Source organism: Bos taurus, chromosome 8 (assembly GCF_002263795.3).
Source record: "Bos taurus isolate L1 Dominette 01449 registration number 42190680 breed Hereford chromosome 8, ARS-UCD2.0, whole genome shotgun sequence".
Taxonomy (NCBI): Eukaryota; Metazoa; Chordata; class Mammalia; order Artiodactyla; family Bovidae; genus Bos; species Bos taurus.
In genome coordinates, this window is record NC_037335.1 from 25,472,475 (window position 1) to 25,489,655 (window position 17,181).

The 17,181-nt window shown below is 43.0% G+C and overlaps 1 protein-coding gene across 3 annotated transcripts in view; it reads right to left on the bottom strand.

Annotated features, from left to right (window-relative positions):
- ADAMTSL1 (ADAMTS like 1) overlaps window positions 1-17,181 on the bottom strand; it is a 1,134,169-nt gene that overhangs the window by 145,261 nt on the left and 971,727 nt on the right. For all 3 annotated transcript variants that reach the window (XM_059889384.1, XM_024996068.2, XM_015472431.3), the window contains 2 exons: window positions 12,335-12,488; window positions 9,848-10,973 (listed from right to left, as the gene is read on the bottom strand). In XM_059889384.1, coding sequence (XP_059745367.1) covers window positions 9,848-10,973; window positions 12,335-12,488 — 1,280 coding nt within the window. The remainder of the gene's footprint in view (window positions 1-9,847; window positions 10,974-12,334; window positions 12,489-17,181) is intronic.

The following is a 17,181-nucleotide window of genomic DNA, read 5'->3' on the forward strand; positions in this document are numbered from 1 at the left end:
CAAGTTAATTAAACAGCTCTGGGCTCAATTTCAACGACTCTTTTAATAATCCTTCAAAAGCCATTCTTAATAAGCTCTTTAAAAAATGTAAAGCCACTGGCTGGAATTTGCCAATCCCTGGTCTTGAGAAGGCAAATATAGAGTTAGGAGGCTGCTGCCATCATTGAGAGCTGACACATAAGCCAAGGACAGGCAGTGGGAACGGAGGTCAGTGGAGGGTGAAAGACCCATTGAAGAACTGGAACAGTCTAGAAATACAGGCAGGCCTCATTTTATTGCACTTCACTTTCTTGTGCTTCAGAGATACTATTTTTTTTTTTTTTTAATAAATTGAAGGTTTGTGGCAACTCTGCATGGAACAAGCTTATTGGTGCTATTTTTCCTTGTTTCTTTTCCTTAGTATCTGATGGCTTCTATTGAACACTTAAAAAGCTTTTTATGTTGTTTCGGGGTATACAATGGAAGTAACAAATAGAGTCAAGGGATTAGATCTGTAGACAGAGTGCCTGAAGAACCACGGATGGAGGTTTGTAACACTGTACAGGAGGTGATGACCAAAACATCCCGAAGAAAAAGAAATGCAAACAGGCAAAATGGTTGTCTGGGGAGGCCTTACAAATAGCTGAGAAAAGAAGAGAAACAAAAGGGAAAGGAGTAAGGGAAAGATATACACAACTGAATGCAGAGTTCCAAAGAACATCAAGGAGAGATAAGAAAGCCTTCTTAAGGGAACAATGCAAAGAAATAGAGGAAAAAATAGAATGGGGAAGACTAGACACCTTTTCAAGAAAATCAGAGATACCAAGGGAACATTTCATGCAAAGATGAGCACAATAAAGGACAGAAATAGTAAGGACCTAACAGAAGCAGAAGAGATTAAGAAAAGGTGGCAAGAATACAAAGAACTATACAAAAAAGGTCTTCATGAACCAGATAACCATGATGGAGTGGTCACTCCCCTAGAGTCAGACATTCTGCTGTATAAAGTCAAGTGGGCCTTAGGAAGCATTACTATGAACAAACCAAGGGGAGGTGATGGAGTTCCAGCTGAGCTATTTCAAATCCTAAAAGATGATGCAGTGAAAGTGCTGTACTCAGTATGCCATCAAATTTGGAATACTCAGCAGTGGCCACAGGACTGAAAAAGGTCAGTGTTCATTCCAATACCGAAGAAATGGCAATGTTCACACTACCATACAATTGCCCTCATTTCACACGCTAGCAAGATAATGCTCAAAATCCTTCATGCTAGGCTTCAACAGTATGTGAACTGAGAACTTCCAGATGTATAAGCTGGATTTAGAAAAAGCAGAGGAACCAGAGATCAAACTGTCAACATCCAGAGGGATGGGATAGGGTGAGAGATGGGAGGGAGGTTCAAAAGGGAGGGGATACATGTATACTTATGGCTGATTCATATTGAGGTTTGACAGAAAATAGCAAAATTCTGTAAAGCAATTATATTTCAATTAAAAAGTAAATTAATTAAAAAAATTTCCAACATCCACTGGATCATCAGAAAAACAACTGCTTCTACTTCATTGACTACACAAAAGCCTTTGACTGTGTGGATCACAATAAACTATGGAAAATTCTTAAAGAGATGGGAATACCAGACTACCTTACCTACCTTCTGAGAAACCTGTATGCAGGTTAAGAAGTGACAGTTAGAACTGGACATGGAACAACAGACTGGTTCAAAATAGGGAAAGGAGTATGTCAAGGTTATATATTGTCACCTTGCTTATTCAACTTATATGCAGAGTATATCATGTGAAATGCTGGGGTGGATGAATCATAAGCTGGAATCAAGACAGTCAAGAGAAGTATCAATAACCTCAGATATGCAGATGACACCACCCTAACGGCAGAAAGTGAAGAGGAACTAAAAAGCCTCTTGATGAATGTCAAAGAAGAGAGTGAAAAGTCTGGCTTAAAACTCAACATTCAAAAAATGAAGACCTTGGCATCCAGTCCTATTACTTCCTGGCAAATAGACGGGGAAACAATGGCATATTTTATTTTGGGGGGCACCAAAGTCACTGCAGACAGTGACTACAGCCATGAAATTAAAAGACACTTGCTCCTTGGAAGAAAGGCTATGACGAACCTAGACAACGTATTACAAAGCAGAGATGGTACTTTGCCAACAAAGATCAGTATAGTCAAAGAATGGATACTTTTGAACTTTCTGAAGACTTTGATGCTTTTTGAAGACTATTGAGAATTCCTTGGACAGCAAGGAGATCAAACCAGTCAACCCTAAAGGAAATCAACCCTGAATATTCATTGGAAGGACTGATGCTGAAGCTCCAAAACATTGGCCATCTGATATAAAGAGTCGACTCACTGGAAAAGACCCAAATGCTGGGCAAGAATGAGGGCAGGAGGAGACGGGGATGACAGAGGATGAGATGGTTGGATGATATCACTGACTCAGTGAACATAAGTTTGAGCAAACTCCAGGAGATAGTGAAGGACAGGGAAGCCTGGTGTGTTGCAGTCCATGGAGTTTCAGAGTCAGACACAACTTAGTGACTGAACAACAATAGTTAGATTAAGAATGTTGTTATAGTTTCAGGTGAACAGCGAAGAGACTCAGCCAGACATATACGTGTATCCGTTCTCTACCAAACTCCCCTCATATCCAGGCCGTATTGGTACTATTTTTCTAATAGCATTTGCTCACTTTACATCTCTGTGTCATATTTTGGTGGTTTTTGCAATATTTCAAAGTTTTTCATCATTATTATATTCGTTATGGTGATCTGTGATCTTTGATGTTACTACTGTGACTCTGTGAAGGCTCAGATGATAGCAAGAAAATATTTTTAGATTAAGGAATATAGATTGGCTTTTATGACATAATGCTATTGCACTCTACAGTGTAGTGTAAACATAACTTTTATATATTCTGGGAAACAAGAAATTATTGATTAGCTTTATTGTGATATTGGCTTTATTGTGATCTGGAGCTGAGCCTGCCCTATCTCTGAGGCATACCTATATTTTGGCTTGGAAAGCTGGATGGCTGGAGGTATTCTTTACTGAGATAAGGACTGAGGAGTTTAGTTTTAGAGATATTGTGCATGTGTGTTTAGTCACTTCAGTCTGTGTCCAGCTCTTTGTGACCCCATGGGCTATAGCCCGCCAGGCTCCTCTGTCTATGGGATTCTCCAGGGAAGAATACTGGAGTGGGTTGCCATGCCCTCCTCCAGGGGATCTTCCCAACCCAGGGATCAAATCCACATCCTGCATTGGCAGGTAGGTTCTTTTCTACTAGCACCACCTGGAAAGTCCTTAGAGATACTGAGTTGACCTTTTGTGGGGCATCTGGGTTAGTATGTCTAGCAGACAATTTTACATCTGAATCAGAAGAAAGATGTACTCTGTGCTAGATACAGGAGAATCAGCATACAGAGGAGTCCTGGAGCCAAGGGATCACTAGTGTATACAGAGTGAGACTTCTAAGTGGGTAGCTAATAGGTGGGTAGAGAAGGAAGGATCCCAAAGATGCTGAGATAGAATAACCAGAGAAGTAGGAAGTAAGCCAAGTGTGTGTGGTTTCTAAAGTAGTAAGAGAGCGTTTTTAGAAAGAAGGTTTCAGCCTGTGTAGAATGTTGTTGAGAGCTCAGATTAGATAAGGCATGTTTTGTGAGACAACTTTCTTCTTTTTGAACAAACTAGAAATAAGCTTTTTGTGGGGGAGGAGGCTTTACACAAGAGTGTATGTTCTATGTTACATGTGGCCCCAGATGCAAGGTGGGCAAATAGAAGAGAACTCCATCATGAACGGAGTGGAAATATCAGGTAAGGATTTTAAAAACGCATAATTAACAACCTTGGTGGGGGACCTAAGATAGCCTTCTATATGTGAAATATTTCCAGGTTATAAATTAGCTACTTGAGAGTGATAATATTAATGTTTTCAAACCACTGGAGTGTAGTATTCTCTAGTAGCCCTCCAGTATATCTCAGTTTCTGGAGAGCAGGGACATTTCCTTATTTATGATCTCATTCTCTGGCACCTATCACTACCAAATGGCCAACAGAGATACTTGGGGAGTTGAAGGGACAACTGCAAAGGGCCCCCTGATAGCTCCCCAGCTTCTATTCATGCTTGTCTATAATCTACTTACCACAAAGTAGCCAGTGTGGGTCAATAAAAATGGAAATCATATCATTTTACTTTCCTGATTAATAGCCTCTAAAATCTCCCTGTGGTGCTCAGACCAAAACCCCAACTTCTCATCCAGGTCTCTGGTTGCCCCCATGGCATCCCATATCACCTCTACCTTCAGCCTGCCACACTCCAGCCAAATGGTCTTCTTTTTGAGTTCTTTCAACACAATAAACTCATCTTCCCTTTGGGAGTTTTGCACTGCTTCTCCCTTGCCCAGGAAGGTTCTTCCTTCTGATGTTCTATTGCTGGACCCTGCTTATCACTCAGCTCTCGGCTTTCAGGTCACCTCTTCAGAGTAACTCACCTAGTGAGGTCACCAGGTCATTCTTTCTCAAAGCCCTGTTTCATTTCCTGCCCAGCACTCATCACCATCTGCTATTTTTCTTGTGTCCTTTTCTGTGTTTACAGTCTTGCTTCGCACTCACTCATTAATTCACTCACTGTTTATTTAGTACCTGTTTAGTGCCAGGTACTCTTTCCAGCACTGGGGACACAGCAGTAAAGAAAATTCCTACCATTATGGACAGGAAATCAACACATCCATATGCGATATGTCAGAGGATGATAAAATTCTGTGAGTAAAATAGAGTTAAAGGGTCAGAGAATGATAAGGAGTGCTCTTTTAGACAGAATGAGCAGGGAAGTTTTCTTCCCGACGTGTGCCATTTGAGCAGATATCTAAATGTTCATGAAGTGCAAGAGAACTTGCGTTTCATTCACCACAATATTCTCAGCAAGTAGGTGTGTCTCTGGTATATGACAGATAGATTAATACTTATGAGATAAAGAAATATGCCTTCCTTTCACTTAGCATTTACACCCTGCATTTACTTCTCTGGTTTCCAAACTAGAGTTTGAGTTGCCTTTACAGGGAATGAGCCTCTTTTTCCTCCATCCCTCAATCTAACATGCGGTCTGGTTCAGAGTAAGCATGGGAACGTATGTGAAATAAAGGAAGAAGTAGGAATTAGGAAGAATCAGGATGTTTTAATACACTAAACGATTTGTAAACGATTGCTTAAGAAGTTGACATGTGCTTCTAAGAATGAGGTGAATTCCTTTTAACTAGTAAGTTATACACCTGATGAGATGCAGTAGTATCTGAAATGTTAGTGATTCTTTCTGAAAGCCAGCTTCTTTTAAGTCAAGCTTTGGCATATTTAAAAGCCAAGACAACAGACTTCAGTCACTTTCTTGGTGGCTCAGGCTTTCAGAGTGTACTTGAATATATCTGTAAAGTCCTTCAGACCAATAGCCGGCTGAAGTTTGCAGACTCTTTCAGAAAGATGGATTTGGGTACTAAGCAAAAACAGACTAACTGAACTATAACACCGAGCATTTCAGCACTTCTCTGTTTAAAAATAAATGAGCATTTCTGAACCGCTACCAGACACAGGAATGATGACAAGCAATGAAATCCAACACAAAAGAGGTCACCAACAGCCACAGCAGAGCAGTCCCAATGGCAGTTCTGTGGCTCCTGTGTGTTCTGTACAGATGCAACCATTTTATTTTCTCAAACAGCACTTGGAAAACTGCATAAAACACTAAGCTCCAGCCATATTTCTTACTGGCTAGCTAAGCAAAATGGAAAAATTATGATGTCAAGGATCAGAAACGGAAATCTCTTATTTTTCCCTACTGCATGCCATTAACTTGCATTAAAAAGTTCCGTTAAGGCTAGATCTGGAAAAAATATCTTGATAGTGGCAAAAACTGTAGTACTGTTTGCTCATGACCCCTATGTGGTTTTTTTCCTTCTTTTTAATGTGGACCATTTTTTAAAAGTCTTTATTGAATTTGTTACAATATTGCTTCTGTTTTATGCTTTGTTTTGTTGGCCACAAATCTTAGCTCCCCAACCAGGGATTGAACCCACACACCCTGCATTGGAAAGAGAAGTCTTAACCAGTGGAAGCTCATTAAGTCCCTGTGCTTTCCTTCTTTATGTAATCCCCTGTTCCCACTAATATCCTGGTGGCTCATGACCTAGAATTTGCTCTCTTCTGTCCTAGGCCTACAACTTTTCATCTTTAGCAACTGGCTGCCAGGTTTCTTTTTTTAGCAAGATTCTGCTGACTCTTCTTCATCTTAAAGCCATTAGACTCCTAATGCCCATTAAGGTAAAAATTAAAAGGCAAAAGTAGTATTTTAAGAATTATTGATGTCCTTGAGATTATTAGACCAAAAAATTATTCATTGATCAAAGAAGTACTTGGAAAACACTGCATGCTATACATGTTGGAATGCTTATAGGAGTTTAAAACGGAAAAACCAAAGTAATTTCCCTTGAGGGTTAGTTAAATACATTCAAGACCAGTAATCAGTGGTTTAAAAAGGTGATATTGACCTCTACATACTATTCTGAAATGTCTCCTAGACATGTTGTTGAATAGAAATTAGTTCAAATTTGTAAACATAACATTGCATTAAAAAACACAAATCTTATGTGCGTATGTGACATATATAATACAGTAAAATATATAAAAATTCTAAATGGGTATATACTGAATTATTAAGACTGACAGCCTCTGGGGAATAGAACTGGGGGCATGAAAGAGATCTGCATTTTTACTTTATAGATTCAGGTATTATTTGAATTTTTTATAGCCTTTTCATTACTTTTATAAAAAAAAAGAAAAAATCAAATACTATATTAAAAAATAGAAGTAAAGTCCAGAAGTAAATACATACGTTTAACTTTAAGCGAGCATATCCCAAACTCGTGTGATCAATGAACCTCTGTGAACCACTCGGAAGATAACTTGTAGGACAAATTTCGAAGTAACATGCTCAAGGCTCTCCCCACTCTCCATTAGCACAAGGGTTTTAACCTTCTGTGACCTTCTATCAAGGAATGAAGAGGGTAGATCAGAGATGATTTGCTACAACCTCCCTCACTTTTTAAATGAAGGGACTAAGGCCATGGAAAGCAAAGGGCCTTGGCAAGACCAGCCCAAAGACCTCAGTCCTTCTAATTCCTCCCACATTTTTCCTGCAGTCACCAGTGACCAAGATGAGGCATGATCCTTGGATTTCATAAACTCCAGCACTCAAGGCAGTTGTTGGGACCCCTGAGTAAGCCATGGCCTCAATATTCTCCTTGAAGTTCCAGGCAGAACAAAGTCCTGATCATCCCCTTCCCCATCTCAGTGGCCTGTGTCATTGTAAACCCTTTAGGAGGAAGTAGGGAAGGGACCCTGGAAAAGGCTAGGAGAAAATAGCAGGCGTCTTGAGGCAACTTGGTATCCAGAATCAAATATAGGAGATGCATGAAAACATGAACTTAGTCACTCAAAACAACATGAGCTTGTATTGGGCAGAACTGGATTTGAATTTATTCTTTTGATTCTGCCATTTACTAGCTATTTAACAGGGGTCAGCTTCCTTAACTACTGTGAACCTTGGTTTCCTCATCTCTGAAATAAGGCTATCAGCTCGTATGTTACACCTGGCAGTGGACATTAAGAGATGATGGCTGTGGAAGTTGCTGGCATGGGGATACAGTGGCTGGAGTTAGTCAAGAAATGTTAATTCCCATCTTTCCCCTCATACAGCCAACTGCTATTCCCTTTGATCTCAATAACACCAGTTCAGGGCAACAGGCCCAGAAGATATGAGTAAAATAGGAACTGGCTGATGGCAGGCATGGCACAGTTTGGGCATAATAGGTGTGACCGGTGCAATGACAGAGGCAGTTCCAGTGCACCACTCACCTGAGCACCACGGGACAACTTTCAATCAGTCCCGTCCTTCTGGGGGTCTGATGTTGGAGCTGCCCCCTGAGACCCAGTGACCTCAATGTGATTTACTGCAACTTTAGCCTAACCCACAGACTCCTTACAAAGATTTCTCGAAAGAACTGCAGGGATCATAGCAGAGAAGCTGGTCAAGGAAAATCTATGCTGGGGAGGATCAAGAAGCAAACAAGAGGAGAGGTTACCATTATAGGCTCTCAAAACAAACTGTCTGCATTCAATCCTTGTCTCCAGTGCTTCTGTGTGGGTCCAACATCTGTGCCTTAGCTTTTTTTATTACTGATGTTGTAACAGTAATGGTATTTATCTCATAAGGCTGTTTTTTTTTTTTTTTTTTTTAAGATTAAACAAGATAATACCTTTAAAGCATTGAGCAGAGTGTCACAGAAAAAAAATGATTAGTATTGTTGTTAAAGCTGTTTGATCTGTAAGCGCTCGGGTTGAGAAGCAATACTGTCGACATTTCAAAAACACACAAGGTGTAGGCCGGATGGACAAAGTCATGTTTGTTCATCAAGTTTCGGAAGAGCAGACAGAACTCTTCTTTGGAATCCAATAAACTTGATATTGAATCCTTAATCAGGCCTTTCCTAAAGTGTGACCTTGGGTGAGCTGCTGAACTTCAATTTCTTATGTGAAACTGGAGGATAATGTCAATCTAGTGGCTTGACTGTCAGAAGAACAAATGTAGTGACATATAAATAAACCCGGCACACTGCCTGACATACTATATCCTGCCTTCTTTCCTTCCTTACTCATAAGCAGGCCAGTGAAGAGGATTAACTGAACAATAGTATTTAAAAGGACATTTAATGAAAAGAGCATGCTTCAGGAACTCAGTGAAGATAATAAGTTAAAATGAGGACTCTGAAGCACAGACCTTAAAGTTCCTCTCTCATCCATAGACTGTGATTCTTCCATTGGCTGCCTTTCTTATTTCTGTCACATATCTTGGCTCTGCCACCTAATAAATGTGATCTTTAGTAAGTTGCTAGGCTTGGTTTTCTCTTCTGTAAAGTGTGGATAAAAATTATACTACCTCTTAGGGCTGCTGTTAGAATTCACTGAGATAAAGCACACGGAGCATTTACACCTGCCTGGAAGACAGTTGTTACTCAGTCAATGCCAGCTCTATTTGTTGTCAAGGCTGGACAAGCCTGTTTATAAAGATTACAGAGGAGGTACGTAGGAAGCAAGGCATGGTTTTGGCACACAGATAGTACAAAAAAAATACTATTATTACCTCTTCTATCACTATTGATTCTACATTATGAATGGCCATGGCCCAAGGAAACCTGCAAATGCATGCTGTCGTCCCAGTAAAGACACACAAAAACAGAGACACCAAGAAATAATAGGATAATTAATCACAGATCCAACCGGGAATAAAAGCTTTCTGGAACAAACAGCCTTGTCCAGCGCAGACAGAGGATGGGCTCACCCACGGGGAGCAGCAGGTGCTGGCTGCACTCTGTCCCCAGCCCTGGGGGACCACACACACATAGACAGTATCCTGGTGTGCAAGCTTTTCAGCGGTTCATCTCACAAAAACAGTAATGTAATAATGCCTTGGGCTGGAATGATAGCTTCCTGCCAAAGGTTCAGAGTTATCCGGAGAGAATCTCATTAATCTCAGTGATCCTATGGGGATTGAGGGTTGTAGGCATTCTTACCATTATCTTACAAAGATGAGAGAATACAGTTCAGAGAAATTAAATACTTTATCTTTGCTTAAACAGTCCATCAGTACTGAGAGAGCGTAAAACCCATGATGAGAGAGGTCCCTGAGGCCCAATACTCTAAGCTCTATCCTTGCTAACACCTTGAAGGAAGAATGAACAGGGTGCCCGCACAAGTTGACCCCTTCCCCCCAGCTCTTCCCAGACCAGGTAACTGCAAAACTCACCTGTCGCTGAACTGAACCTCTTCTCCATTTTTGGCCCAGCTGATGGTGGGCCTTGGGTTGCCAATGGCCTCACAGTGCAAAAGCACGCTCAGTGTCCCGCTGGCCAGGGCCACCGTCTGCCCGAGGTGGGTGACCACCTCCGAGGCAGAGAGCTGCTGGGCGGCGGAGATCTTGCGGACGATGACAGGTTTGCGGTGCGGCCGGCGGGAGCCGCCCCCGCCCTCCCCAGTGGACAAGATCCGGGAGAAGCTGCTGAAGCCAGACACGTGCTTATGGGGAGGGATGGCCACCGGGGGGCCCCTCCGCTCGGACGGCTTGAGGAGCGCGTCCTGGTGCTCCAGGTGGCTGCGGAAGATCTCCTGGGCCAGCTGGGCCACCAGATGCTTGCTGTAGACGTCGCGGAGCTCCTGGGGTTGCTGTGAGAGGTTCCGGAGGATGTCGTCCAAGCGCTGCTGCTCCGTCACCATGGTGAAGGGCAGACGCAGAAGGGCCTGCTCGGCGTTCTGGTCCTCCTCTGAAGACGCGTTCCTTTCCGTGGAGTCCTGCAGCTCCCACGACGCCAGCAGCTCTCCCGGCCAGCCCCCCTGCTCCAGCAGCCGTGAGACCAGGTCGTCATAGCGGCCCCCAGTGTCGGCGGGGATGCCCCGCTTCTCGGCCTTGCTGCCGTTGGAGAAGATGCCGTTCTGGTGTTTGTGCGTCTGCAGGGCCTCCTTGGGGCTGGCCTTCCTCATCGCGAGGGCCTCCTCCTCGATCCTCAGGCTCAAGGGCCTGGCCACCAACTTCCGGTTGCCTCCGATGAGCTTAATCACAAACTGTTCCCGGGCTGGTCCCGCCGAACAGGTGTAGATTCCCGCATCAGAGGGCTTGAGGCGGTGGATCTTTAGGTACCCAAAAGGGGCCACAGTGACGTGGGCAGAGCTGATGAGGTGCTGGCCGTCCTTCTCCCAGGTGATGAGGGGCTTGCGGAAGCGCCGCGTGGGACAGCGCAGCACCACCGCGGTCTTGGGGAGCAAGTAGGCGAAGCCCCCCACCACGAAGTGCAGCTTCCTCTGCCGGCGCGTCTGGATGTAGACCTTCCTTGCTGCAGCGATGTGAGGACTATGCTTTGTGGATGGCCGCCCGGGCCCTGGAATGAAAGCAACGAAAGCAGACAGAAAGAGAAGCGGAGAGTGGAGAAAGGGTAGAGTGAGGAGCAGCGACAAGAGAGAGCGGAAAAGGTGAGGGTGGAGAGAAGAAAGAGAGATGGGGACCAAAGAAAGGAGAGGGAAAGCGCTTTAGAGTTTGCTTTGGCCAGGCCCTTCGTTTCCTGCCTTGTTTTACGGGAGGAGCTGGCTACCAAGTGTGGGCCATCAAGCTGCTGCCACAATCAAGCAGGGGAGAGCTAAGGAGGTGCAGCTGGGCAACCTGCTATCACTCTCTCGGGGCCTTCTAACCCTAGAAACTGAGAGGAAGGGTTCTAGATGGAGGGTGATTCTAGGAGAAAGACAGTTCCTCTCTTTAAAAGGACATTTTTAAAAAAGAAATATTACTCATCTATTAAAAAGAACATGTTTGAATCAGTTCTAATGAAGTGGATGAAACTGGAGCCAATTACACAGTGAGGTAAGTCAGAAAGAAAAACACCAATACAGTGTATATATGGAATGCATATATACGGAATTTAGAAAGATGGTAACGATGACCCTATATGTGAGACAGCAAAAGAGACACAGATATAAAGAACAGACTTTTGGACTCTATGGGAGAAGGCAAGGGTGGGATGATTTGAGAGAATAGCATTGAAACATGTATATTACCATATGTGAAATAGATCACTAGCCCAAGTTTGATGCATGAAATGGCATTCAAAACTGGTGCACTGGGACAACCCTGAGGGATGGGATGGGGAGGGAGGTGGGGGGGTGGTTCAGGATGTAGGACACATGTACACCCATGGCTGATTCGTGTCAATGTATGGGAAAAACCACTACAATATTGTAAAGTAATTAGCCTCCAATTAAAATAAATAATTACAAATATTTTTTTAAAAAGAAAGAAATCAGAATCATAAAAAGAAGCAGAGGAGAAAGAGAAGGAGAATGTCTCCCTTTTGGGTCCTACAGAGCATCATGGCCCCCATATACATGGAGAGAAGACCTCAGAAGTGTTATACCTCTAGGGGTTACTAGTAAACAGAACACACTGTTTAGTTTAAAATCCTGGAGTGGGTCACATTAGACTTCATTAGTAATATACTGACTCCAGCTTCCAGATCTCCACATGCCAGCAAGTACACTTTGCTCTACCTCCTGCAAGCTGGTTTTCCCCCAGTGGAGAAGAGCCTTCTGCCTGGCCATGTGTAATTAAGATTCCTTTTCCATCTCTAGCTGAGATCAGCAGCCTGATGCCCTCTGAGGGCTTTACTGCCTGACTATCCCCACTGCTCTCGGGCTCAGGAAAAGCTACCGCTCTTGCTCTCTCCCCATCCCAGAGCACTGACGTACTCACTTGCACAGGTGGCCAGCATACAGGGCCTGATGGATGAAGAGAATGGCAGGGGTGGGCACAGGGAGGAATTGACAATTGATGAGACACCGGTTTTCAGCACCTTCCGGCAAACGGCACTTCGTGTCTGGGTGCCCTCCCCGCAGCTCGTGGAACACTGGTGGGGGAAGAAAGGCCAAATGCATGTAAATGCGGAGAACTGGAGGCTAGTGGGTTTCGTATGGATTCTCAAACTCACCAAAATATGAGAAAAATTGCTTGGAAAAGCAAAGGCAACTGAGAAAGAGAGAAATTAATTATGTTACAGTATGAAAAGACACATCCACGTTGTAGCCACACTCTTTTCTGGTCTCAAGTCTCCTGTGGACATTTCACCTATTTTACTTTTATGGTCTGGGCTTTAGAGTTACAGTTAGAGAGTCCACGGTTCAGATTCCAGCTCAGTACTGCATGTCACTAGTTGGCAAGTCACTTAAACTCTGAGTCTGTTTTCACTTCTTATAACTTATTTGGCAAGGCTGGGAATTCAATGATAATATATTTTAAAACTTCACACACAGAAATGACATTCAATTCATGCTAATTCCTTTCTCCTTCCTTTACAAATTAATTATAATATTTTAATGTCAAGTATCAGATAATTCTTATGCATCTACTTTGTTTGAGGTGGAATGCTAAATGCTATGGGACAAAGATATGTAAAAGATTCCTAACCTCAAAGGGGTGTTATCAAATAATGAGAAGAAATCCAAATGCATTATTAAAATGAAATGGTATATTAGGGAACATGGAAATCAAAACCACAATGAAATAGCACTCTATATTCACTAGAATTTTCATAATCAAAATGACAATAATGTGTTATTATCATAAGTGAGGATGTGGAAAAATTAGAGCCTTCCTGTAATGCTGCTGGGAATGTAAAATACAGCCTTTTTAGAAAAAGTTTAATGGTTTCTTAAAAAGTTAAGAAACATATATTTATCGTGTGTGTGTTAGTTGCTCTGCTGCTGCTGCTAAGTCGCTTCAGTCATGTCCGTCTCTGTGCGACCCCAGAGACGGCAGCCCACCAGGCACCTCTGTCCCTGGGATTCTCCAGGCAAGAACACTGGAGTGGGTTGCCATTTCCTTCTCCAATGCATGAAAGCGAAAAGTCAAAGTGAAGTTGCTCAGTCGTGTCTGACTCTTCGTGACCCCATGGACTGCAGAGTACCAGGCTCCTCTGTCCATGGGATTTTCCGGGCAAGAGTACTGGAGTGGGTTGCCATTTCCTTCTCCAATGCATGAAAGTGAAAAGTCAAAGTGAAGTTGCTCAGTCGTGTCTGACTCTTCGTGACCCCATGGACTGCAGAGTACCAGGCTCCTCTGTCCATGGGATTTTCCGGGCAAGAGTACTGGAGTGGGTTGCCATTGCCTTCTCCAGTGTTAGTTGCTCAGTCATGTTCAACTCTCTGCAACCCACTGTATGGGTTTTATGGACTGTAGCCCACCAGGCTCATCTGTCCATGGACTTCTTTGGGAAAGAATACTGGAATGGGGAGCCATTCCCTTCCCCAGCGGATCTTCCCAACCCAGGGATCAAACCCGGGTCTCCTGCATTGCAGGCAGATTCTTTATCATCTGATCATGCCCAGCAATTTCACTCCTAGGTATCTTACCTGAGAGAAATGAAAACATACATCCACATAAAGACTGGTATGCTAAGGTTCATAGCAACATTATCCCTAATAGGCAAAAATGGAAACAACTCAAACATGCATCAACCGGTGAATGGATAAATGAAATGTGGTATGTCTATACTAATAGAATATGTTGCTCCACCATAAAAAGGAATGTTTTGATAATGTGCTATGACATGGATAAACACTGAAGACATTATGCTAAGTTGAATTTAAAGAATATAAATTATACTTCAATAAAGCTGTTTAAAGAAATAGCAATAAAAGAACTTAGTAAAAATATAAGATTGTAAGTGAAGTATTGATACCATAAAATGAATGCTAACAATTGGTGAATGCAGTCTGGAAGATGGTTGGAGTCTGGATGGGTTTAGAGAACCAGGATTAAGCATGGAAGGCAGGGAACTATCGAGAATCAAGGTGGAAGAGTTCAGTGCTCAAGGCCAAGGCAGGCTTGGGGACAGAGCTGAACCAGTTTGACTGAACAGAGAGGCCAAGTGGAGAGTGTCAGGAGCTCAAGAGGTAGTTTGGGGCCAGATGTTGGAGACTTTTAATTTTCAGACAGAAGGTTTGGAATTGGTCCATAAGGCAATAAGGAGCCATTTAAGGGAGGAATGAAATGATGAAGGAGGTGTTTTGAGAAGGTTAATCTGGCAACAGTGTCTGGGAGGGATAGGAGTAGGAGATGGATGGGAGGCAAGGATGTCAGTTAAGCAGGCTGCCACAGTAGTCCAGGCTGGAGATGATAAAGGCCTGAACTAGGGTCATGGCAGCATGCCACGTTAACTTGAAAAATGACAGTAGAAACCAAAAAATAGTATCTTAGGTTTCCAAGTTTCATATGCTAGCCCATGGAAATGAACTATTCCATGCAATGCACTGAGATATCCACTGCCCTAAAAGATATTTAAGATGCAAAACATGGAGATGAGAATCAAGCCCATTGCTTTTGCTCCCTCAAGAGCGTGGATTCCAGATTCCACCCACCCCTTATTTTATTGTAAATGACAGCACCAAATCCAGGGCTCAGGTGGAATGGGTGTAGAGAGCCTGGAAATTTTAAAAGCCTGGTCATTTGAGTGTTGCCAAGTGCAGAAATGGAAAAATGGACCGTGTGTTAGAAGATCAGTGTATGATTCTGGTCAAATCCAGTTCTTTCTCTAGGTTCAATTTCCACATTTCTGAAACAGGGCAACTGCACTCGAGCAGGGTTTTTCAAAGTGTGTTCTTTAGCTATGTTGAGGATGTGATTTTGGGGCTTCTCAAGTGATCTACAGACCCAATCATTTGGGGATCTGGGACCCCTACCCACACTTCCACCAAATAACTCTGATTTGTTCTGTTTTAGATTTTTGACTTCATTGAAACATTTCAATGAAAAAAAAGTGTTTTGTGGCTTTAATTTTTTAAAGAACCACTAGACTATAGGATCTCCTAAGTTCCTTCTGGCTCTAAAATTGACTGCTCTGACTTTAATTTCTTTTATGCTTGGGGGAGGAAGGAATTTCCATAAAAATATGACTTAAAAATATTGAATAGCCAACTCTTTCAAGAGATGCAAGTGTTTCTTTTAAAGAAAAGAAGTAAGGTCTTTTGAGAGACCTTTTCTCAGAATAGAATCTGAAAGTAATTTTATTTGAAGTGTTTAAAACTTTGGCTTAATTCTGTCTCTAAGGGATTCTGTGCAGTAACCGTGAGATTAAGCCCAGATAGTTGAGGATGAGAAACACCCATAGATCATCCAGGTCTTCCTTTCTCCAAAGGGAGTCATGTGGGGGGTGTGGAATGCAAGTCTTACCCCAGCCAGAGGGCCAAAGGAAGGGTTGTGGGGATAACAGGGCCAACTGAAGCCTTTGTGAACACCCCCAGGAGCACTTTTGTATGGCACCAGCTCGAGTTTATCCCCAGTGAATATGGGTTAAAATCCCACCACTCCCAGCCCCATCTCAATGTTTGGAATTTCCATTCATCAACCCAGATAATGCAGAACCTAGTAACATTCCTTGGATAAAAGGGCTAACTATTCCTAGTTCTCAAAATGTAACTTCTGCCTCCTAGGAAGACCAGCAGAGCCTATGGGAGGTCTTAACCATAATCCTGGGTCCAGCCAGTCAAGTTAAGAGCTTTCTTTTATTTCCTCTCCTTTTCCTGACAATGAGGAGGGACAGAAGAAAATCACAACCATGATAAGGGTTAACTTTTACTAGGCACAGAGTACTTTATTTGCATCATTTATAACTGACAACCATGTTAGTGGACGTAACTATCATCGCCAATATTCAGTTGAGCAAACTAAAGCCTAGAAGGGTCAAGTAACCAGCCCAAGGTTACACAGCCAGTAAGTAGCAGAGTCAGGATTTGAACCTAAGTTTGCCTGACTTTGAGTCTGAACTCTCAAGTACACATGATACTGTTCTACAGGTCTCCTTTACTTACTGGCACCTTAGGCATCCGGTCCCATCACTTCATGGGAAGTAGATGGGGAAACAGTGGAAACAGTGTCAGACTTTACTTTTCTGGGCTCCAAAATCACTGCAGATGGTGACTGCAGCCATGAAATTAAAAGATGCTTACTCCTTGGGAGGAAAGTTATGACAAACCTAGACAGCATATTCAAAAGCAGAGACATTACTTTGCCAACAAAGGTCCATCTAGTCAAGGCTATGGTTTTTCCTGTGGTCATGTATGGATGTGAGAGTTGGACTATGAAGAAAGCTGAGCACGGAAGAAATGATGCTTTTGAACTTTGGTGTTGGAGAAGACTCTTGAGAGACCCTTGGACTGCAAAGGGGTCCAACCAGTCCATTCTAAAGGAGATCAGTCCTGGGTGCTCATTGGAAGGACTGATGCTAAAGCTGAAACTCCAATACTTTGGCCACTTCATGCGAAGAGTTGACTCATTGAAAAAGACCCTGATGCTGGGAGGGATTGGGGGCAGGAGGAGAAGGGGATGACAGAGGATGAGATGGCTGGATGGCATCACTGACTCGATGGACATAAGTTTGAGTAAACTCCGGGAGTTGGTGATAGACAGGGAGGCCTGGCATGCTGCGATTCATGGGGTCGCAAAGAGTCAGACACGACTGAGCGACTGAACTGAATGCCTAATCACAAGAATCCCTCCTTCAGATCCTCTCTGAGTTCTATGTGCTCAGAGGCCACAAACTCCAG